A 24196-nucleotide genomic window follows, 5' to 3' on the forward strand; every position below is an offset into this window, starting at 1 on the left:
ACAGACAGCAATCTTTTTCTTATTTCGTCTTTATCAAAGTTTCTCTTTCATTTTTTAAGTTTGAATGAAATTTCGCCATCACAAGAAACCCAGCATGAGATTCCATTGAAGAAAAAGAAATATCTCGCAGACTAAAAATAGAGTTGAACGTACTACGTTATCCAAACCGGTTGATTCCTCACATTATTATTCTTCACGTGATGTCTTAGAATGTCTGCTTCCGTTCCCAAGATTAAAATAAAATAAAAAATTGAGGGTTGAGGACTTTATTGAAGAAACTTATTTGATGTGTAAAACACACACGAAACGAAGTACAGTGAGTACAAGAAGAATGTAAAATAGCAACGTTAAATCGAATAGATAAAAATCTCAACTCTAAACAATTCAATGAATCAAATTATTCAAATCACCACAGACTTGTGAGATTCACAAGCATTTGACGTGAGCAGCATTTGGGCGTGTCCACCCGGGTCCATAAGACACAGGCTTAACCCTTTATTTAAGAGGCACTGACAAAAGATATCTCTCCTCTTTAAAAGCTTCTCATCTTAGCACTGACGAGCCCAGATATTTTGTAAAGTAGGTTTCTCAATGGAACACTTTTCCCTGTATCCCTTAGTTTGCATCAGCTGAATATCGGAAGAAAGCCTACTTCATTAAAAAAAGTAAAGTGTTGATGTAGCAAAGGACATTCCGAGGTTTCATGACTTTTCTGTTACCGACTCAGTTCTCGTTAGGATTCTTCTCGGGTCAAAGATACAGTAAAATCTGTCAAAGTTGGACACCTACGGTTGCATTAAAATCTGTCCAAGTTAGAGAGTTGTCCAAGATATAAAGGTACAAAGAAATATTTTAGCGCATCATTAACACACAGGCTTCAACTAGTTGCTTCAACAACTTCATCACTAGTAGAATATGACAAAAAAAAAAAAAAAAAAAATAGCTGTATTTACACGCATTGACCTTTTGAACAGGTGATAGAAAATAACTGTGTGCAAAATATCCCTTCAATTAATAACAATATCTTACAATTAAGAAATTTATAAATGCAGTAATTAAATATGTCAACTAAATTAATCAATAACTTTTTTTCTCAATGGTCAACTCCACTAACTTTCGTTTACTCATAGTGCAAAACTAAAATTTGCTTTCACTCTTGCAGGAAATCTAAAATGATACTTCACATACAGAACACTATTGAAGACTGAATAAAATTTTGAAATGCAGAGAGATTAAAAAAAAGTTTAAGAAATAAAGGGATGTACAGGTGCAAGAAAAACACCATAAGCTGACTGTTATACTATATTTTGTAGGTGAACAATGAACTTGTTTCAATTAAATTTGCTTTCTAAATTTGCCTGAGAGGTGGGTGAAACCTACCCTCCCAACAACAACTTCACGTGCACTGTCAAGTATTCAACGCTTAAGAAGATAATCAGCAAACAATGAGCTTCACCTGTCCAAGATAAAAATTCAGAGGGTGTAAGATAGAGAGCTATCCAAGATATAAACTATTGTGGACATGCTTGGATGTAGGATCACAGTCGGTTCCATTCAAAACCTGTCGAATATTCGGAGATGTCCAGGATATACAGGTGTTCAAAGTGACAGGCAGGTTATACTGTACTAGAAAGCCTCGGTAAGTCATCACTCTGGTCAAGTCGGCATTTTTCTTCAGTCCCGTTTAGCTTTCATAGATAACGATGTTATTAAACCCTCGTTTACTCGTTGCTAATTTCGGTTAACTCGTCACCATGGAAAAGTTGGAGAGAGAAGAATATATATCTAGATGATTTTTCTAGTGACCATAACAGCAATGTCATACGTTCAAAAGAGACCATAACAGCCTTATGTACAAAAACGGAACAGCTCAAGTGATGAAAATTACATTGACGAAGTTCATTTGCCGACTAAAAAAACAAAAGTTCGGGACGTTAAGCGTTAACGTTAGGGACTGTTCGAGCACGTACACAATTCTATTTGTGTGGAAGGGGAGATGGTACCAAAACAAACTTACAAGAATTTGATTAATGTAAAATGTCTTTACAGTGGGCAATTAGCAAACCATAATCTGAGAGACCTAAAAGACAATTCGTTCGATATCAAGAGTTGGATTTCTGATTTTCCGCTGAGTACTTTACCGATTTTGCCACCCTCCTTCCGTTCTAGGCCTAATTTTCTTAGCCGTCTATTCCCTAAATTCGCCGCCCTGGGATACAGCCCTCTTATATATAGCCACACCCTGTAAATATGCTTCTGTATCGGATATAAAAGGGTAGGTCCCGGTCTAATTGGTCTTCGTACTGTGCTGCGATAGAAATTACAAATTGTGTAGGACATGGTTATACTGATTGAACATCATTCAATATTTGGTTCTGTAGATAATGGGTGAGGATCCGGGGGCATCAAAGATGTGTACGGGTGACACATCTTTGTCAGACTGACTTGGTTTAAATCTATCTCTACTTATGCTGTAGGTTCAGAGAAAGACGAACAATATATATCGAATGTCAATTTATTATAGAAATATATCAGAAGTGTTAGATGCACATCGTGAAAAATTTCCAAATTATTGTTATATATAAGAACATATTTTCTGGTGTTTGTCATAAGAAGTAGAAATACATAAAATGAAAGGTAGCTTCTGTGGTTGGTTGAATATGGCAATAATATACACTGCACAGCCTTCATCTCATCAACCGTCCGTCGTAGAGGTATGATTTCAATTTGAAAAATGCTCAACGGGCTTTCAAAAATTACCCTGTACCAGTTTTGAGAGTGAAAATACAGTGTGAAACAAAATAAAAATTTTATATTTTTATACGGCCCCCTGTGCTCTAACTTCCAATTAGAAAGTTGTTGCCCTGTATCTCCCGAGGCCAGAAAAAAAAATTTCATGTTTCTAAGTGCAATATTCACAGAGATATTCGAATTCGAAAAAAGGGGGAAATTTGGGAAGGAACAGCGTTAAATATGCGGCTAAAACGGTTTTTCCGTATTTAACTTTCTAATTGAAAGTTAGAGCACAGGGGGACCGTATAAAAATTTCGATTTTTTATTTTGTTACACATTATATTTTCACTCTCAAACCTGGTACAGGGTAATTTTTGAACGCCTGTTGAGCATTTTTTAAACAAAACTCATACCTCCACGACGGACGGTTGATGAGATAAAGGTCGCGCTAGCACTTACAGGACACCCTGTATATACTGTGGGTGGTTTTAAAATAATTTTTATTTACGGAGCATATAAAACTAAAACTAATGAACAAAATGAAACAAAATATTATGTTGAGATTCTCGAAAACATGGGGAAATTAATAACTTCGATGAAAAAAATACAGTGTTCGTACCAAACATCACAAATAGGGCAAATTTTGGTGCTGTCTTCTCTAAAAACTAATTCACGACTTTCCATTATTTACAACATACTTTTATGACCGCATTACAGCTGCAGGTTTTGCATTTTGTTCTATATAATTAACGAATAATCAAGAAATACTGGAAAATGATTTTGTTATTTCTTAATTGCAGCGACGCGACGATGTTTGGATATTCATCAATTTTTATTTAGACTACACATTCACCCATACATGCCAACCCTCGACTTCGAACCAAGGCTCTCCGTAGAGGCAATGTTCATCGCCGGAGGTGGGGGGGGGGGGGGGAGGAACTTGATGGCAACCAAAAAAAATTCCACGCTTCTAAGTGCAGTATTCACTGAAGCATTCAAATTCGAAAAACGGAGGAAATTTTGGGGGGAAAAAAGCATCAAATACGGGTAAAACGGTTTTCTCGCATTTAATACTGCTTTTTTTTCCAACCTCCCTCCGTTTTTTGAATTGAAACATCTCAGGAAATATTGCTCTTACAAACGAGGAATGTTTTTTGTTTTTGGCCAACAACTTCCTAATTGGGTTTCTGAGCACAGGGTGTCCGTATAAAAAAAAATTAACATTTTTATTTTAATAACTATGCAATCCCTTGCAACATAAATGCAACATAAAATCTGAGTACTACACATTATTTGGATGCTTTTTCTATATAATTGGAAGTGTGCTTCTAGAATCAACGTTCGCCAGTGAAATGCTATACGCCCTGTTACCTATGCACCCTGTGTATAGATGTTGAGTTTTTCGTTTTACAGCATCATCTGCGAGTGAAATTCGAATTTTCTTTTATTTATCAAAAAGAACTCTAGGCTAAGATAAGTTATCTTAGTGCAAACCGCGCTGCTTTTTATGTCAACTGGTTGATTTGATATTTATTCTTTGGAGATGGGTCTTTGCATGCCATCATTTTGTACTCGATAGGGTGATGGAACTCACAGAAATCCTTGAATAAAAGAAATTTCTAAAAAAAACCAGACTCCCGCAGTTTTTCGCGATTCGCCGTAGTTCTGTATGTTATGGTAGAAATTCGTATAAAACGGAAGTTCCGTAGTAGTTGGTAAGCATGCATTCACCGTTCAGTACAGCACGTCCAACACCAACTTTTCATTGATGAGAGATATCAGCCGGTATTTTCCAATGGCGCAGCACATTTCAATTCCCGTACCTTGCTCATTGTGACTTTTGGCTGTGGTGGAGTACTGTATTTAGAACCCGCGTGGTATTTTGTGGTAGCATTCCCAATTTGAAATGGCCTGGAAAAAGATAATATAACAACGGCTGGCTCGATTAATCGATTGATTGGGTCGATTAATCTATCAATTAAAACTTTTAGTTGAATTAATCGACTCGATCAATCTCCGATTAAAATTAAATTTTTCGTTAAAAGTTTGTGAATTAACTTGATTTATTTGACAAAACAGATTAGATATCTTAAATTATGTTCCTTCCATTTTAGATAAGTGACCGTATTTAAATATTCTTGAATCCATAATTTCATCAAATTTTTTGGTATTGGGAAATACAAATCGATTCAACGAAAACTGGAGAGGATTTCAGTTTCAAATTGACATTGATGGGAGTTTTTAAAGAAAAAAGCTCCAAATATATTGTCTTCATTATAAATAGCAATTTTGGCATTCGGGAAGCATCAGTAACCCGCCCAGTACTATTGGGAGCGCAACCCCGCTCTTAGACATTTTCTGCAATTTCTAAGGGAAACAGGCAACAGTATAAAAATATAAATAGTTTCGAAATCAGATGGGCTGACCTGAAATTTCCAATTTTCTAAAAGAAAGAGGCAAAATCCGAGTTAAGAAATTCCAGAACACAAGTATTGTATATGTTCAGCACATTAAATTGCTTCATGCGGGCGTCCAGAATTTCTGAATCTATTCCTATATTTGTTCACATCTAGAAAATAAGGTGTGTGAAATAAATGATTTTATATCGCATCAATTAATATTATATATTTACCAATACTACGTTTCTTATGAATGGTTAGCGTTCACAGATATTCGATTAGAATGCGATTAATCAGTCAAATAATCGGTTAAAAAATTTTGATTAATAAAAATTTTAATCAATTCCCAGCCCTAAATATAACCGAATAATATTCTGCATTTAATGTACTCAAGGGCGTAGCGAGGAGGGGGGACTTGGGGGTCTGGTCCCCCCCCCGAAATGTGAGAATATGACCGAAAAAAGGGAAAAAGATGGCCAAATCCATTGTTCTGTCACTTTGGTTCCCCCCCCCCCCGAACGAAATTTCTGGCTACGCCCCTGAATGTACTTATTTACCTATTTTCGAGTTCGACAATGCCGAAATTTTTCCTATCAGTGATTTTTGGTACCAAACTTTTTTCGCGGAGTTTAGTCTCCCCATGTGTTGAAAAGGCTTAGTGTGACATTTGGTCTTGCTCCGTTCATTAGTTTCAGTTACAGATTCAACTAAATGGGTATAGTTATTTTATTGCCACCTCGTACATATCTATGTTGAGGTCTCTAAACATTAATTTTAATTTCCCGGTGAAATGTTATGTTGAGATGAGAAAACGACACTGAGATTTGATATGTGTGTTTATTGAAGACTACGTTTGCGAATGGGTTTAGTTTTCAGTCATCTTAAAGTTTTTGTTTTAGAAAACGTTGATGATACCTCAAAATATGCGAATGGTATACTGTATGAATTTTTTTAAAGCTATTACGAAAGTAAATAGAGGGAAACTGGTTACTGAATGGGCTCATCCCCATAAAAGATGGCCACCCTTCTTTCGACCTCTTTCAGGCGAAATTGCTAACTCTGCCCTTGGAAGTTCCATTCCTTCTGGAAAAGTGGACTGCAACGCCAATCAAATACATTTGAGACATGCAAAGCCGTTGAGACCAGCAGCACCAGCAGATCCTGTCGGATTGCATTCCGCCATCTCGAAAGTAGGTCGCCTTAAAAGTAAAATAAAAAAAGAGCAAAAATCATACTTTGAAAGAAGAGTTAAATTACCCTTTTTCTTACATACATTGCTATATTAATGCCCATTGTTTCGCGAATTCAAATTTGCAAATGTGCAGCCGAGGTTCTATCTATCCTTAATTGAGTTTTGAAGAAACCAGATCCAAAACGGAACGTAAGGTCTTAACAATGTCAATGCTGCGAGTTCAGCAGATCACGAAAAAACGAAAGCGAGAGTGAGTAATGATGTTCAACAGATTTCCACCCGAACTTTGCCTGTGTACAGTGAAAGTTCTTTCTGGCTTTCAAACAAGTCGTGTGAAGGAAGTACTTGAATGCTCTCCTGTGTGAATTCTTGAGTTTTTCCAAAGTTTTTTTCGGAAACCTACCGCTTCACGATTACATTTTAAATTTTGATAAACGTGTAGTGCGCAAAGAAGAAAAAAAAAACGCGCTGATATTTTTATTAAAATTAAAATCCTACTCGGGAAAAATACAGTCTACAATGGACAATATATGTAATTTCTTTGTCCGGTTTTCACCAAAGCTCTTGTTATAATTGGCGTTCACCTCGATAATGACCAAGAAACTTCACTTCATATTTTAAAATCCTGTTATTTTATATATGCCTATATTATTTTACTATGGCACAATTCTTTGTTTGCTACTGCCACATGTTTGAGCGTTAGTCTGGCGATTTAGAATATATTTTGTCGATTTTCCCCTACATCTCACCTTCCCTTTGAATACTATTTCGTAGAAACATAGTTCCCACAATTGAATAGACATCTTTTGAATACCGTTTTGCATTCCAGTTTAGGCTTGATCTTCCCGTAGCAATTTGGCACATTTATGGTTTCCAAACAAAATATACGTAACACCCATTTCGTTTCTCATCAACTACTACTTAACCGTATATGTGTGCGCGCGCGCACCTCGTGCACATTCCTCTACGGAATTTCTAACAAATTGGTACATGCCGGAATGTACACGTATGTGTTCTGAACCTGACGTGAAGTTTGTTTGTTTGTTTCAATGCTTGTTATGTGCGATGTGCTGCCATCTATTTTCAAACCATGAGTGGAGTGCGATGACTAAATATTTGCGACGTTGTAGTCTAGATGCTCTCTCTGGCGAGACTATTTTTTAACAGAACGATCGGCTCGCATTCGCGTCTCGAAGCTGGGACCCACAGAAATCCAACTTCAGTTGACCATCAACTGGAAGGCCGGTGGGGTTCGAACCTGGATCCTCACGATGCGAGTCCGTCACTATGACCACTCGACCAATACAGCGGCTATCATATCAACTGCTGAACAGTATGAAAGCTTGGCTATGAAAAAAAGTACAGTATTTGCAACATTTATTGATGTATCGGGCTATTTGATCCATAAGCTGTTATTTATTCTCCATTGCACCTGGGCACGTAAATATGCTTTATGAACAATTTCGCAGTGTCTCAGTTAGTACAAATATCATCCCTGTTGAAAATTATTTTCTTAATTGTACTATAGTGTTCGTTTCGCTTTACTGCAACGGCAATCTTCCAAAATTTTTCAATACTCTGCTTGAATTTTAAACGAATACAACAAAGTCCCAAATGTACTGCATTAAACGCTAGGGCATCTGTTCAGATTTAAACGTTGACTTAAACCAGTGTCCCCCAAAATATATATATATATATATATCACCGTCCTCTGGAGGGGGAGCGAGAGGAGGTGATGGAATGGTCCATGGGGGCGGGGGCGGTAGAGGCTATGGGGTTAGTATAGGATCCTAGTGGACTAGTTGGTTAGTACAGGTTGGCTTCAGGGCCGCAACCAGGGGGAGCAGGCGGATCTGATGCATGGTTCTGGCATGGATGTTTACTAACACTAACAAATTCCCTGGACGGATCATGCTGATCCCTTGGGAATACGTGAGGATCACGTTATTATATTATTATTATTATTATTATATAGAATGCTCACAGTAGAACTTATCCAAAGTTGCATTTTAATCATTTAATGTTATTGTCATTTTGTAAAAATGTAGGTATGTTTCTTAACGCATGGGCCTACCCGGGCACGACCCGGGGCCCTCAAGAGAAGAGGAGCTTCAGAATAAGTTGCATTTTTTGAGAATTTTCCAAGTAAAGGGCCTCAGAAAAATCACTTGTCCCGGGGTCCAAGTTTCTCTCTCAAACTTATATAAATATTCATTAAATCAATGAAGATGATATTTTACGGGAATCAATAGAGTTCGATGAGTTTCACGAAGTTTTAAAATCAGGAAATTTACTTTGAAAGATGAAGATCAGAGAGTATAATGCGTTGAAGCAGTGAAGCAGGTGACGATGGCATCAAGGCGGAAATCGAAGAATGCCTAAAAAAGTGATCCCTTGATACTTAATAGAGATTCTAAACATTCTTAAATGTACAGTTTACGAATAGTTGATGAAAATAAAACTAGTCTGAGGGAAATTGTATTTGTATCGATATTGAGTGTGTGAGATGCTTCTAAAAAAAGATGGAAAAAATATCCGTTTTCAAATCCTCATCATTTTTTTCGTCCCCCGACACGAATTCCACGAAACAGAAAAGACTGCATGGTTTTATCACATCCATCATATACTGACCTGACATCGAAAAAATATTCTATCTGGGAAATCATTCGCTGATGTAATGATGTAAAAATTGACGACTTTTTTGTTAATCTCCGAACTAGCTAAATTCTGGAATTTAGGGTGGAATTTTAAAAATGACTGGAAAATAGTCAAAAGTTCATAGGAAGAAAAAAAAAAGAAGTATACTCTTCGAACTATATAGAGGTAAATTCACTCAAAAACTTGCAAGAAAAACGCTCCGGGACGCATGAAAGTAGGAATAATGCGGTAGTTTTTGAATTTCACCCTGTCAGATACTGCTGCAAGGAAATCAATCTAAGAACAAGACTTTACATCAACTTCGAATGGTTGTAAATTTAAAAAAAAAAAATCTATATAAGTCAAACGGAAATCTCTTAGCCTTGTTTTCAACATATTTCTTCAACATTGGAATTTCGGACGCAAAACTTTATTATTAAAAAAAAAACCGATTTTTTTTTTGTTTCATCCATGGCCGTTAAGTGTATTTAAATCTAGAAATGGATTTCCTTTCCGCTTTCCGTTGATCATTTTTCTTAGAGAATTATTAGAAATCGGGGAGAAAGAAATTAATTCTTAAAGCAGGCATTTCAGTGGCATTCGATGTGACCCAGTTTATTCAAGGTTGCGGAAGCAATCAACCGATCTTCGATCGAAAATTACCGCAGCATCTCGTTTCCTCTGATCTCCAAGTAAAGAAATAAATCATCTTTTTCTTTCTGATCAAAACCCTGCATGCATTGAGATTTAAAATCGAAATTTTTTCAGATAAACTGATGTCCATATCCCGCTATATACATCATTTCGTTTTTAAAGAATACAGTAAAACTTCGTTAAGTCGTCATTCTTCTTCCGTCTCGTCTAGCTTCCACAGATAACAATGTTATCAAACACTCGTTTACTTGTCGTTAATTTCGGTTAACTCGTCCCTGTGGAAATGTTTGAGAGAGAGGAACAGATGGCTCTCTCCCTTAAAAAAAAAAGAGCTTGATATTAATAGCATTGTTATACGTTCGAAAGCGACCATAAAAGCCTTACGTATCAAAACGGAATAGCTCAAGTGATGGAAGTGATACTCATTTGCCGACTATCCGTTTTGTTTATGGGCATCTTTTTCTCAGCCACCTCGTTGGGCATTTTGCTCATTTGATCATTTTTTATTTTTGTCGCACCACGGTCATTTTCTGCACACGAGGGCTAATTAGACCGGGACCTACAATTTATTGCCGATTCTGAACGGCAGGCTTGTTTTTTATACTCATCGAGAGCATCAAATTTTTTTGCTGCGGTTCATGCACACAAGCCTATTCATGTAAGTGAAATAGAAATTGAAATCAGCGGCTATCTTCAGTAGAACTTTCCAATGGTAAAAAAAGATAGCATGTATTAATATATTGCTAACAGCATCATGACACCTTCCAATATGACAATAGCTTTTTTATTAACTAGGTCTGATTCCACTAGAAAGAGCGGAATCTTTTGATCGTTTTGCGCTTTCCACTACAAACACTGAAAGGTACATATGAGGAGGTCCGAAGCAAAGGAATGCAAGTGACAAAATTTGAAAAACCGAGTTAAGTGCTTAAATAGATTCTTTTACCCAACATCTAACTACTGGCAGACGGACAGACCCATTCTATGTACTAAGGCTGCTTTCTAGCGGCCACAAGTTTGACTAGCACATAGAACTTTTATGTAGTAAATCAACTTTGAAGTTGATTTTCTCGAAACTAGATTTTGATCACTTGCATCGCTTTGCTTCTGACCCCCTTATATATGTTTGGCATGATTGCAAACTTCTAATGATATGGAAGCACGTGGGTCGTTTCATAAGAAATTCAAACATGTGGGCTTTTACTTTTCTCCTTATAAGTTTCATCCCTTGGGCGGAGATTTGGGGGAGGGGGCATTGCACCCTCTAGTGTCAAAAACGGAGCCGACTGATCTAATGTATATGTGTATATACAAACTGGCATCATCATCACCCCTCCAGACTTTCAAGTCTATTCCCTCGCCTATATGTTTCATCCTGTATTAAACCCTGTGTCGAGTGGTCGAGTGTAATATACAAGTAAAAATTCAAAATGGAAAACTATTTTGTGAGAGATGTGTGTCTGATAGATACATTCCCCCGACGGAAGACTGAGAAAAGGGAACGTGCTTTTTTTTTAAAACGGGGTTGGGATACGATTGAAGTGACTTTCAAAAACCTACGTAGTATCATAAGAGCCATAATGAATGGCAGAAAAGTCTGTGGCCCAAACGCACCAGTGACTATGTATTTTTCCTATTTGCTAATCTAGCACTGGCTAGTAGCATGAGCAAAAAAAGCCTGACGATAATTGTAAACGGACCCTTGTTTCTTTCAGCATCACCCCATTCATGTCAAAGTATAGGCCTGATTGCAAGACAAAAACATGCCAAAGTTAGATCGGTGAACTCCAAAATCTTAAGACGAATTAAATCACTTAATTGAATCACTTAAAGAACGAGTAGAAATGCTTTATTTGCTTCCGACAGAGAGAGAGAGAGAGAGAGCACAAACACCCTCTAATATAACATCTCTCTAGCAAAGACATTAATCGAAAAATGGCAACCAATCTCATCAATTGAACAGTAGAAAATAGTGTGCCTATCCAGTCTAATGCTAGTCTATGCCAGTGTTTCTCAAAGTGTGCGCAGTGCCGTCTTAACGCATGGGCCCACCCGGGCACGGCCCGGGGGCCTCAAGAAAAGAGGAGCCGCAGGCAAACGAGAAGTAGTTGGATTTTTCGAAAGTTGGCCGGGTAGGGCCTCAGAAAATCACTTGGCCAGAGGGCCCACGATGCTGTTAAGACGGCCCTGAGTGTGCGTCCCGGTTCCTAAGAGAGACGCCAACCTTTGTCAGGGGTGTCACGATGAGCCAGAAATATTAATGTGTGTGCCTATTTATGCTTTGAAGTGGTTCTTTCATGATTGTACAAATCTACTAAACTATTCTGGACAGCCGCAGATGAATCATGAATAAGGTAAGGAAGCCGCGAGTGACAAAAGTTTGAGAACCATTGGTTCAAGCAGTCATTCAAGCCAACGATGGCATAACTATAAGCATGGCTGCAACTAGAGGGTGGGAGCAAGCGGGTCTGATGCCCCGGGCGCCAGACCATAGAGAGCACAAATTTCATCTTTCAACCTCTCATTCAACATTAGAAGGGGGGGGGGGGCGCCGAAATGCGTGCTTGCGCCAGCCGACCATGCATCTAGTCGCGGCCCTGACTATAAGCATATTTTATCTTTGTATCAATGTATTTGAATACCTACAATAATACACTGTATGATATGCTAAAAAATAATCATGAATCAACAAAATGATGGCTACCCTTTGAATCACCCAAACTGATTCGATGTCCCCATTGCATTTGGTTCAATAGAAGACATTTGTTCCACAGACAGAGGATTTTTTCGTTTTGGTCCATGAACCACCTAAAACACTCGTTCCTTTCTTTCTCATAATATTCGTAGTTTTATGAAGCGACGCAAAATATACGTATCGCAGAATATTATAAAAAAAAAATATGCTAGTAAAAAGGGAGAAATTCGTGTCTCTCTCTCTCTTGAAGGTTAGAGAAGTTTTTTCTCAATCATTCATCTTATAAACCAGTTCCTCGTTGACTGAAGTCTATATGAAACGTTTTCTGCTGGATAATAAGGTAAAAAAACCGTATATAAATATTAAGAATATAATGACAGGGCGTGAAAGAAGTAAAATTACCATAAACAAGAATATCTTACTTACAAAACACGCGCCGAAAGAAGCCAAATAAATCGAATGTGAGTAAAGGTCGGGTTGTGTTGAGTTGTGTGAGTATGTGTACAGTGAAAGGCATGTTCTTTTATGCAAAATCCATTGCATTTACTATTTTTCTTTCTGTTTTACCCCGTAGTCATTTTTAACTTTTATTAGCCATACCATGCTTTGTGGATACGCCCTATTTTGACATAGTCATGGCGATTCTTCAAAAATAAACAAAAATAATATTTTGCACTTTAATTCGTGTTAACCTGACATTTTTTTCTCCTAAATTTCAAATATTCATCAAATACTTGTGATAATGCTCTTTCTCTTAAATTTATTTAGACTTGTGATGATTGATTTCACGCTGGAAGGGAGTTATGAAATCTTTTAAGATAATGTTCCTCAACCGCTTGTTCCATAAACCTTCTCAGTTTTCATTTTATTGTTTTTGTTTTGACAGCTATCGGCTGAAAAAATATGTAAATTACTGGATGAACGGAGGTCGGTCACTCACTATGGTCTGACTAGTCTTGCATTAGCATGACAAGAGTTAAAATCAAAAGATGTATTTGAATGCACATGTATTTTATTTTTGTTAGAGTAGCTTAGTCTTCATAATGTTCAGATTCTTTTTTTACGTGTAACATATTTCGCATTGTGCATCGATTTGAACACCAGTGTCTATCAGTCTAGACAGGAATCACCTCGTGGTGATATATTGTCTGTGTTGGTCCATCGTTAGTATTTTAATTTCAAGTTCATCTATAATAAAACCTCCCATATCTACAACTAAACACTGTAGTTGTGTACGTCTGCATATCTAAAAAAAATACGTAAGAGTGGCAGGATAGTGACCTACGTACTACTCTGTTCATATATTATCGTACATGCACCTCGTACACATTTCCATAAGTCTAAGGCATTTCTAAATGTATAACTACTGCAAAATGATTAACAAATCAATCTGTCAGTGAAGGACATGTAAGAAGAGTTGTTAGAAATCAGCGTTAAACTGTAGTAACTATTTTGTTTCGAATGCATAAAACGACCGTGCTGTGGAAAAAGTATCAAAATGATGTTACAATAATTTATTGAAATTGTTGATCCCATTGATAATGTTCAAGTTTATCAAGTGTTCTGAGCAATTATTGCAATGCAAAATCAATTTTGGGAGAAATCTTAATTCAGCGAAATAAGTATGATTATACAGTAAAACTCCTCTTAACGGACACCCCTCAGATGCGGTCACCCTTCTTTTACAGTCAAATGAGAATTTCCTCTTGTATAATAGAAATATGCATTTCAAACTCCTGATTTACGGTCACCCCTGTTTTACGGACGAATTTTTTTGTCCCACTAGTGCCCACAAAAGAGAGGTTTTACTGTATTCGAAGTTTTATAAAAATTTTTGTAAGAAAAACAGTTCATGAACCTCTAATATATAGCAAACAATATATGATTGCAATTAAAAAAAAAACATTTATTCAACAGAACATAAACAAGGAAGAAAAAGATCTTCACACAATTTTCCCCACATAACATTTCAATCTGAAAATTACCAAAAACTGTCCAGAAAGCCAAAATTTTAAAAAAAAAATTAAACGTTAAAAAAAGCCGTATTTACGTAACAAAAGCGGAATCAGGTTTGGCAAACAAATATAGAATCAAAGCTATTCAGGCAATACATAAATTGCATGGATAGATCGATTCAAACTGGCCATGAAGTATCTTCAAACATCAAGAATGATCTGAATTCACTGTGCATTCGATAACATTAAATTTTTTCTACCGATCGAATCGACGTGTTAAATTTCGTTTGTGGGTGGGGATATGTTGTAGGTGTTATACTTTATCATGGATTGCTTCAAGGTACGTGGATTGATTGGTGGTGCTGTGGTATCCGAAAAGTTTGTTTTATCGTCTAATTTGGCGATCGGCCTGGATATCTTCGCTCTCGTCAGCTTTCACTTTATCGACCTCCTTGGGCTGATCTGGAATCTCCACTTTCGGGTGTTCCTCACCGGTGTGATCGTGTTTTTTGTCTTCATCAGGAGTATGGTCGGATGAGTGATCGTGGCTACCGTCGCCATGATCATGTTTCTCGTGGTCGTGTTTTTCTTCGTCTGGCTTGTGGTGGTGGTGGTGTTCGTCGTGTTTCTCGTGGTCATGGCCTTCGTGGCTGTGCTTTGAATGATCGTGACCTTCCTTTTTGCTTTCGTTTTCGGGATGATCGTGGTCGCTGTGGTCTTCGATTTCTGGAGGATGCTCATCGTGCGTGTGCGGCTTTTTCGGCTGGGAGCTCGGCTGACCGAATGAAGGATTGGCAACGACTGCAATAGGAGCTGGTTCGGGTTGAGGTACCTGTTCTGATGATCGGGGAACAACTGCGGAATAAGCCAGTGTAGTTAAGGCAGCAAAGAAGAGAACAGCCACGGCACCCTATACAGCAAAACAAACAAAAACCAATTCATTAGAAACCACAAATTGTACGAAACCTTTTATTAAGTTTTTTTTTTTTCCATTTTGAATGGAAATGACTATTGCTTTGCTTCAAATAGCAATTATTTGAATGTGGAGATTAGAAATTTGAGAGACGATCGGCTTCTTGAATCTGCGTTGACCTGCACCGGTGGTTTTAGCATATCAAACTCTAGTTCAACAAATTTGGGTTCGAATCTTCAATTCGAGAATGATGGGGTCTCTTAGGGTACGTCCATAGTGAACCGCTTCTCGCTACTCGCTTTATCGCGGCTGAAAAAAGATCGTGAAAACTCATTGGGGCGGCCATAGTGCGCCCGCCTACCTGCTATTACCGGCTCAAACTGCTTTTACCCGCTTTAACCAGAATGAATTATTATTTCTTTTTCTCGCTTGACCGGCTCACCGCTTGCAGTTTTGAACGGATACTTTCCTCTAAGTGTTCGTTTTATAATGGAATAGTAAATCGACGGAGTTTTTGTAACGATCAATTATCGTTATTACTAATCGTTGATTAATTATGACATAATAAAAGCGAAATCGTTAATCATTAAGTAATTAAAGAAAATTCCCAATTATAGTGAATCCAATTGGAGTTTTTGTGACGATTAATTATTAATACTAATCGTTAACTAGATGGCATAATAAAAGCAATATCGTTGGTTAGTCATTAATTAAGGTTAATTAACGATTATACTGAATCCAACGGAGTTTTTGTGATGGATAATTGTTGCTAATACTAATCGTTAATTAGTTATGACATAATAAGCGAAATCGTTAATTAATTAAGGATCATTAATTATCATACTAAATCCAACGGAGTTTTTATGACGCCTAATTATTGTTAATACTAATCGTTAATTAGTTGACGTAATAAAAACGATATCGTTAATTAATCAAAATACCGTTGGATTTCGTTTTATCGTTACTAATTATTGATCATGATTTAGTTTTATCGTTAATAAACTAATTAACGATAAAACGAAATCCAACGGATTTTGCCGTTAATTAGTTAATTATCGGCCAGTTCAGTTTTATCGTTATTAGTTGATTAGTTAATTATCGATCATGATTTAGTTTTATCATTAATATAAACTAATTAACGATAAAACTAAATCAAACGGAATTTTGTAACGATTAATTTTCGTTTTTCTAATCGAAAATTTGTTGTGGCACTAAAAGCGAAATCGCTGATTTATCATCAATTAATTAATTTACTATAATTAGCGATTACACTAAACCCATTGCAACTTCAAGGCGAGTCCTATTAATTTCATGTACATTCGTCATTCTTTCATGTTTAATTTTATAATAAATATTTTTTGTTGTCAACAAAAACACACAATAGATCCCCACGTGATAGCTCAATGATGCCAACTGCCCATGCAGGCAGACGTTCCCGCGAGCGGTGCACTATAACCACCACCAGCTAGAATCGCGTGGGATCATCTCGCCTTCTACAACTGCCGCGGTTTAAGCAATAAAGCGAGAAGCGGGAAGCGGTGCACTATGGACGTACCCTTAGACTATAACATGCTCAAAACACCGGTTCTCGGCCGATCACAGAAATTAGCAGTATCAGGCGCGGTTATTACTAAGGAAAGTGAACATCTGGGACAAAACTGGGTTAAAGATTCTTCAAGCCTATCCAAGCATGGTCTGCAACTTCAGTAATTAGCCGCTGTGTGGCCATAGTGAAAGACTCGCTTCGTGAGGACCCGAAACCGACCATGACCCCGCGCTGTTCTCATAGGGGATATAAGCTGGTTACCCCCAGAGGGGTTAAGCCCTGGTAGAAGAACATCGCGAGGACCCGGGTTCGAAGCCCACCGACCAGTTGATGGTCGACTGAAGTTGGTTTCCTGTGGTTGCCAACTTCGACGCGCGAATGCGATTCGATTTCCCCGTTATAAAGTCTCGCCACAGCGAGCATCTATCCTACAGCGGCACAAGTATTCAGTAATTGCACTCCACTCAACACTGGAAAATAGATATGGCAGTGCTAAAAATTCATGCACGACATCTAGATACGCACTCAAACTGTTAGGTACACGTGCACACACACACTTTCGACACAACTTATTCGGTAGTGAATTTCCCACGATGATAGACCAGAGTTGTGCTCTGCACGAAAGAAAGAAAAAGACAACTTCACCAGTTAACGAGCTCATATTCCACAACGGGAGAAAGCCGGGGCTATACCTGGGGTTTCGTTAAATTAGAGCATGAAAATCTTCGATCATGTAGGCCCGTGGCACATTCACAGATCACTCAAGTAGGCCCGTGACGCATTGATAGATCACTTAAGCGATCCGCGACATGGTTCCAGAACACGTAAGCGATCCATGGCACATTTAGAGATCCCTTGAGTGACATGTGGCACAGTTCCAGAGCACTTAAGCGGCCCGGACACATTTCCAGATCAGTTGGATCCGCGAAACATTTGGAGGTCACTAAAGTGTCTCTGTAGGGGGACATATCAATAGGGAGAATGTTAGTTCATTTGCCCACAAACTATCGAAAGGTTTTTCTCGTTTTTGATGCACTGAGATGCCATTAAGAATATTTCATATTTTTATAAAGGGGTGGTTTATGACGTAAACATCGTCCAACCCCCTGCCCTCCCTCCCGACGGACGGTTGATGAGATAAAGGCCGTGCTAGCACTTACAGGACACCCTGTATACTATATACCATATCATTTTTGATTATTTTTGGTTCCAATTATTTTTGTACGTATGAAGGAAAATTAGACTATAATCTACGATTTGAAGCTGACTCACAAACGGCTATACTATCCCACTCTCGGTATTCTAGCCCAGATCTATCGAACCAGTAGATAGTGGTTAGGCTAACGACTCGTCTGCCAAACGGTCACGTACTACAGACGTCAATCTCATTTTAGTTTCTCGATGCTAATAATTTATTTATCGTACCACGGTTATTTTTTATTTATTCAATGGGCTAAATAAGATCAAGACCAGCAGTTTAAAATCAATTCAGAAAGGCTAGACAGTTACTATATGCATTGGAAGCAGAATTTTTGATGGCGATAGCCACTGGGTTGTCAAGAAACCAGTCAGTCACCAGGGGTGGCCAAACCTTTTCCAAGCCGTGCCACAATTAAGATTATTTTCGATGTGTGTGCATGCCTCTCTGTGAATTTTTATCACGCAGCCCATGCGTCCCGTTTTTGCGGGACATGAACATTTCCTTCACTTTTATATTTTCATAATGTTCATCTTGTCAATCTTTTTAATTGAAAACTGATTTAATTTTTGAGTCGCCAATTCGATTATCGCAATGCAGATTGTGTATTGATAGAAGTTCATCTTACCTACACTATGTTGGGCATGGGCACACTCAGCACCTCCTAGAGATAGAAGGCCTCTACACTGTTTGCAATAATCGTCATTCATACTACCTAGCAAGTTTGCCACATTTTGAAACACAGCATCCTATTTCGTTTCTTTTTATTTTGTCGTAGAATCTTCCTGATTGCCTCACAAATATCGCGTAGTGATTGGATGTGGGGCATAGAAATCGCCAATTCTAAGCCCGATCATTTCTTTTCCGCACAACGATGATACTGACACGAGCAAGGAATTTTTTCCCCTGAATATTCTGAGAGAAAATGGACTACTTACTGACATCACAAGCAGACTGCATAGGCCTTCTATCTCTAGGAGGTGCTGGCACACTCCGATCATATATCGCCATACGGCGATTTCCAAACAGTGGAGTTGGGTGGGAAATGAAGGCGCCATCTAACGGTGATCGCCCCAGGTTCCGGTAGGTAAAGAACTTGTTTCTAATGCTCTTTGCCTGGATTCAACCTGTGGACCTTGACGGTAATCTTCATAGTGGAAAGGCATGGGCACTGGAACCTGAGGGCTCAAGATGCCTCCCCAATAAACTTTGCAAGAGGGCTGACCTCCCCCCTCCCCAGAAATAACTCATGGATGTACAATGCATGCTCTCTATACAGACGTCACTGAATCCCATACGTATGAGACGTCCATCAACTATGGCTCCAAAGACGAAAATCCAAACAGAAACGCATTGAATAAAAAGTAATTATTATAATTTATTAAAAATACCTACCGTGCCAAATATAGGTTTGGTAGCCTGCCATGCTACCATTCATAAGGAAAGGATTGTTCCAAATTATTGGGGAGAATTTTTTCGATTAAAGAATGAAATTGTCTGTCTCACCTGTGCCAAACAAAAAAATCCCATCTTATTCCATCTTTTTAAGTGCAATATTCGCTTAGATATTTTTTTGAGTTCAAAAATATCATTGGACTAACAAGGTGAAATATAAAAAAAAAGTACGTACATTGAGCAGCGTTCGAAATCATTGGTGGTCCGCTGGTCCGAGACCACTGATAAAGCAATCGGACCACCGAGAAAAAAATTGTGGGGGGTCCGCGGGACCAGTAGCGGTGATAAACTGATTGCGGAAGATCTCCTGTGGGAGAATCACCGATCCGCAGTCGTTTCATATTGTCTTAGCCGTTTTAATGTCGAAAGATAAATGTTTATTGCTTTAAAATATATTTGGAAAACCGTGTCTATATCGAAATTCAAAAATTTATCAGCTTAACTGATTTTGCTGCATTATAGCGTATGTGTATTAAGTTTTGCCTCAATCCCCTTTAGCATCCATTCGATAAATCAATACTTTTCCGACATTTGCATGCCATTCTACCACCATAGGCTCCACAAGGGCGGGGCTGACAGGGCTCTGACCCGGGACAATTTTCACCATTTTTTGTTTTTTCAAGCTATAAATTAACTTAGAAGAGTTGATCAACTTTGCCAAAGAATATTGAGAAGACACCAACGAATAAGGCAAATACACAAAAAATAATTATTTTATTATTTTTTGTGTATTTGCCTTAACGTTGGTGTCTTCTCAATATAAATTAACTATAGAAGGGCCCATGAAAAGTCTGCCTGTGGGGCTCCCAAAAAAGATCCCAGCTTAGGAGGCCCCGCTCCAGGACGTGCAGGCCATGCCTACCACTGCGCTAGAATATCATTTTGCGCTGTAAATATCAGCTGGTTCTCAATCCTGCAAAATTCATCAAATGAATTTTCATCTTTTCTGTCTGGGAGGTTAATGGAGGAGGTGGGTGGTTAATTTTCAACACCTTCCCCTTCCATCTTGTTCCAGAGACAGTCCATTTCAGAGTCCCTTTTTTGTCTGTCTTGGAAGCTTTGACAAGTGAAAATGTCTCATTTTTTCCTCAATATGCTAAAAAACGTTGCATTTATGAAGATATTTTGTTTTATTATTTGTTAATTAATGTTGCTCTTTGAATCTTGGCAAACAAATCAGTATATATATATTTTTAGTAGCAAATATCTTTTGCAGAGTATTTTCTGAAACTGTAATAAAAAAAAATAAGCTTATTTATAAACTTCCACACCTATCGATAAAGCCACAGAATCAACAGTGGTGGGTTTTATAAAGATCAACTTCAGTTCTAAATGTTTATTATGGGTTTTCGCACCTCTTAGTGGTATATCAGTCATGTAAATCATAATATATTTAGGAAAATGAATCATTATTCAGAACCGATTTCGTTTAACGGACCAGTAGGTTCTCGTATTCACTGGTCCGCGGGACCAAGTGACTTTTATTTTTCAATTCTAACGTTGCATTGAGTACGTGTTCTTTGCCCCTCCCCTCCTGGAAAAAGTTGAAATGACGGGCCTACAGGGAAACAACTTTCTCTAATTAGGTTTTTTAGGACAGGGTGACCAAATAAAAAGTTAATTTTTTTTAATTTTAATAACTGTACAACACTTTACACTAGGAATGACGTAAATTTAGACTCTGAAGTGTCTTATTAGCAAAAAAATCATTTCAAGGAAAATTGATTTTCTGGGAGCTTTCAGACAAGAAAGTTTTATTAGGAAAAGTTGCACTTGACTTAGATCATTTTTATTATTTCAACCCTCCGAATGTAAATTTGAATAAATAAATAAATCTTCCATTCGTGAACAAAAGACTGAGAAATTACTCGTTAAAAAATTAAGGGAGAATAACTAATTATTTGATTTTTAACACATTTAATTTTCGTATTAGAATCTAATAGCAATATGCAAGATTTATTTATGTATCCCCGCATTAGCCGGCATGCCGTAAAAACCAGGGGACACCAGCCTTTTGAATGTTGCAGTCTGGTCCATTCCCGGCACGCAAGGAAAAGCAAGATTCAATAAAGATCACGTGATACATTCAGAATACCGATATCAATCGATATTAAATACTGAATAAATACGCGTATTAGAATAAAATAATATTTTTCAATGTAGTGAACGTATTTTGTCCAGGACTTTGATAACGATAATGAAAATTGAGCATTTACTTATCGCTCTAACCTAATTATTGCTAGCGTAATACGAAATACAAATTCAGTACTGTGTTTTTTGAGGGTTTTTTTTTGCATGTTCAAAAATTGAAGAAATATGCTGTCGCTTTGGTCTTTGAATATTATGTTTTGTAGTATAATTCTTACATTTTTTTGCTCTGCTTATTCAAATGTTAAACACTTAATCAAATAATGCAAAAACACTTCATACTAATTTTTCATTTAGCTTACCCAATCGAAGAGAACGAATATGCTTGGTATCCGACGTATATTTGCAATAAGCTGAGATTAATGGTAGCTGAAGTAAACGCAAGAAATTCGAGCTACTATCTCTAACATAGATCGTAAAACACAAATCATCCTGAAATGCAGAGTACAGACGCTTTAAATCAGTCAATTTGACCGATCCTTTAAGTCCAGAAATTTAAGAATTTTCTGGAGTCTCTTTTTCTCAACTCTAGTTTCCCCGGCATGCCGGATAGTGCGAAGGAGTGCGGTAATTGTGATCTAATAAAGAATGTTGGCTTTTCCAGTCGACGCTTAACCTTGGTAGTCACCTGTTTGATAAATCCTATTTCATTTGTTTTTAGGAAATTAATCATTGCAATACATATATTTTCAAGTCGTATTTTTCTATGCATACAGAAATTTCATAACCCGGATCTCAACCGGTGCTCCGTATGCACCTCTCAGGGACTCCGCGGCCACTCGAGGAACATAAAAGAAGCCAGTAATTTTGATAAATAAATAAAAAAGGAGCCATAGAAATTTATGAACTAAAAAGGACTCCGCGAGTCAATAAAGGCTGAGAACCGCTGCCCTATGGATTCCAAGTGGTTTAGCGAACCAAACCTTCAGTTCCGACAGGTCTGAATTCGAATGTCGACTTGGGTATAGAAGACTGGTTATTTCAACGTGTTTTTCGAAATAAAATGAGAAATTGCTTTCGAAAATGAATTATATGATCTCAAAGTATTTAACGAGGAAAATAATTAATAATAATAATCCTTTCAGCTTTAATTATATGTGAAAAATATTTTGTGAAATTTTCACTAGTATAAAGAGCATTAAAATACCAATAATCAAGAATAAACACAAACTTACCATCTTCGCGAGCTGTTGTTATTGAAGATGTGTATAGAGATGATGTGAAGGCTTGACAGCAAGCAAACGCCCTTACCATCTCTCATATATAGCCGAAGATCCAGCCACTGACCTCTTGACCCCCAGGTATGGAGGAATCCACGCCACCAGGACCAGTTTAGCCGACGGCGACAATTTTTGGTTTTTTTTTTCTATTTACATCTGTCTTATTTTACCATTTTTTATTTTTCACGACCACAAGCAGTGTTTATCTGATAATTCATATCTTTAATTTCTTTTCTCCTGTGACAACGACACCAACCCTAAAGCTCACAATGGGGTTCCTGTGCCGAAACAAGTTTATATTCTTTTTTATTTATTTATCATTATTATTTTATACGATCTGAGAAAGTGGCATTCTAGAAAGAAAACAAAAAGCAAAGGTGACGAGGATGGAGTGTCGTAAGTATTGAACCTTGGACTGCCAACGCATAATTTAGAAATCACTAATTTCTTGAAACAATCGTCACGTAGTCTTTGATTCAATCCAATGTCCACATTTGAACATTGGAATCGTAAGAAAATCTTACATATTAATCGCAGCAACCTTAAATTTCAGAAATATATTTTTTCTGTAAGGATATTGTTGGTCTCTCCGTCGTTGCTTTCAAAAATTTGTTGGATTCAGTCCATAATCACTGAACCAGCGCTTATAGCAACTTAATCCATAGCCCCAAGCTCATTCTAGCTTCTTAGATCTCACGGTACCAATTACCGTACCTTACTCTATTAGATGTCATAATATGAATTCAACACCGTGATAAATTAGGATTAATATTATGTATGCTTGACGTAACGACTGTACATTCAACTATAAGGATCATTAAGACCGTAATTCAAATTAAGCGTAACAATTGATTTTTCCCCCGAGGTTATGATGATGATGATGACTGCAGAAGTTGTCAGATTTTGGGAAAATATGCTAAGCCTTGTGTTTTAGTTGTTTTTATTTTACTTTATCTTTGATTTCCAATAAAAAATTGTGAATTTCAACAATGAAGAAAAGAATCTGAAGAATTTGATAAAATATGTCAAAAGAATTTTGACAAACAACTGATAAAACATAATTGTTTGGCTATTATTTTGGATAGGTTAAAAATTTTTCCAATTTAAGTTTATATGAGCCATAAATGAATGTCCCTTAAGGGGGGTCTCCTTCCTTTTAACATGGCAAAAAACTTTCTTTTGCATGAATTTTATTGAAAATATTATTTATAAACTGATTTATTTCAAATTTTTACCACATGTAATTGATTGTATACGCTTTCCTATGTCAGTACAAAATTTTACATATCTTTAATACTTAATTTTTTACAAATTTTCAAAAATATGTAATTAAAAAAACAGTTTGCGATCATGATAAAATTGTATGAAATCAATGTAGTTGAATAAAAAATGATTCAAAATAAAGAAAACGGTTCATTTCATCATAAAATGATGAAAAAGATTACGATTTT

At 37.2% G+C, this 24196-nt stretch overlaps 1 protein-coding gene across 1 annotated transcript; it reads right to left on the bottom strand.

Moving 5' to 3' along the window:
• Positions 1-14195: 14195 nt before the first annotated feature.
• Positions 14196-22816, bottom strand: LOC149065815 (uncharacterized). Its single transcript, XM_089253531.1, has 2 exons — positions 22701-22816; positions 14196-15175 (listed from the first exon to the last, which is right to left on the bottom strand). Exons 1-2 carry the CDS (start codon positions 22701-22703, stop codon positions 14651-14653), a joined length of 528 nt encoding a protein of 175 aa, XP_089109657.1. The 5' UTR covers positions 22704-22816; the 3' UTR covers positions 14196-14650.
• Positions 22817-24196: the final 1380 nt, after the last annotated feature.

The sequence above is a fragment of the Pholcus phalangioides genome, unplaced genomic scaffold (genome assembly GCF_987345545.1).
Source record: "Pholcus phalangioides strain wild (caught in Gottingen) unplaced genomic scaffold, Ppha-v1.0 ptg000039l_1, whole genome shotgun sequence".
Lineage (NCBI taxonomy): Eukaryota > Metazoa > Arthropoda > Arachnida > Araneae > Pholcidae > Pholcus > Pholcus phalangioides.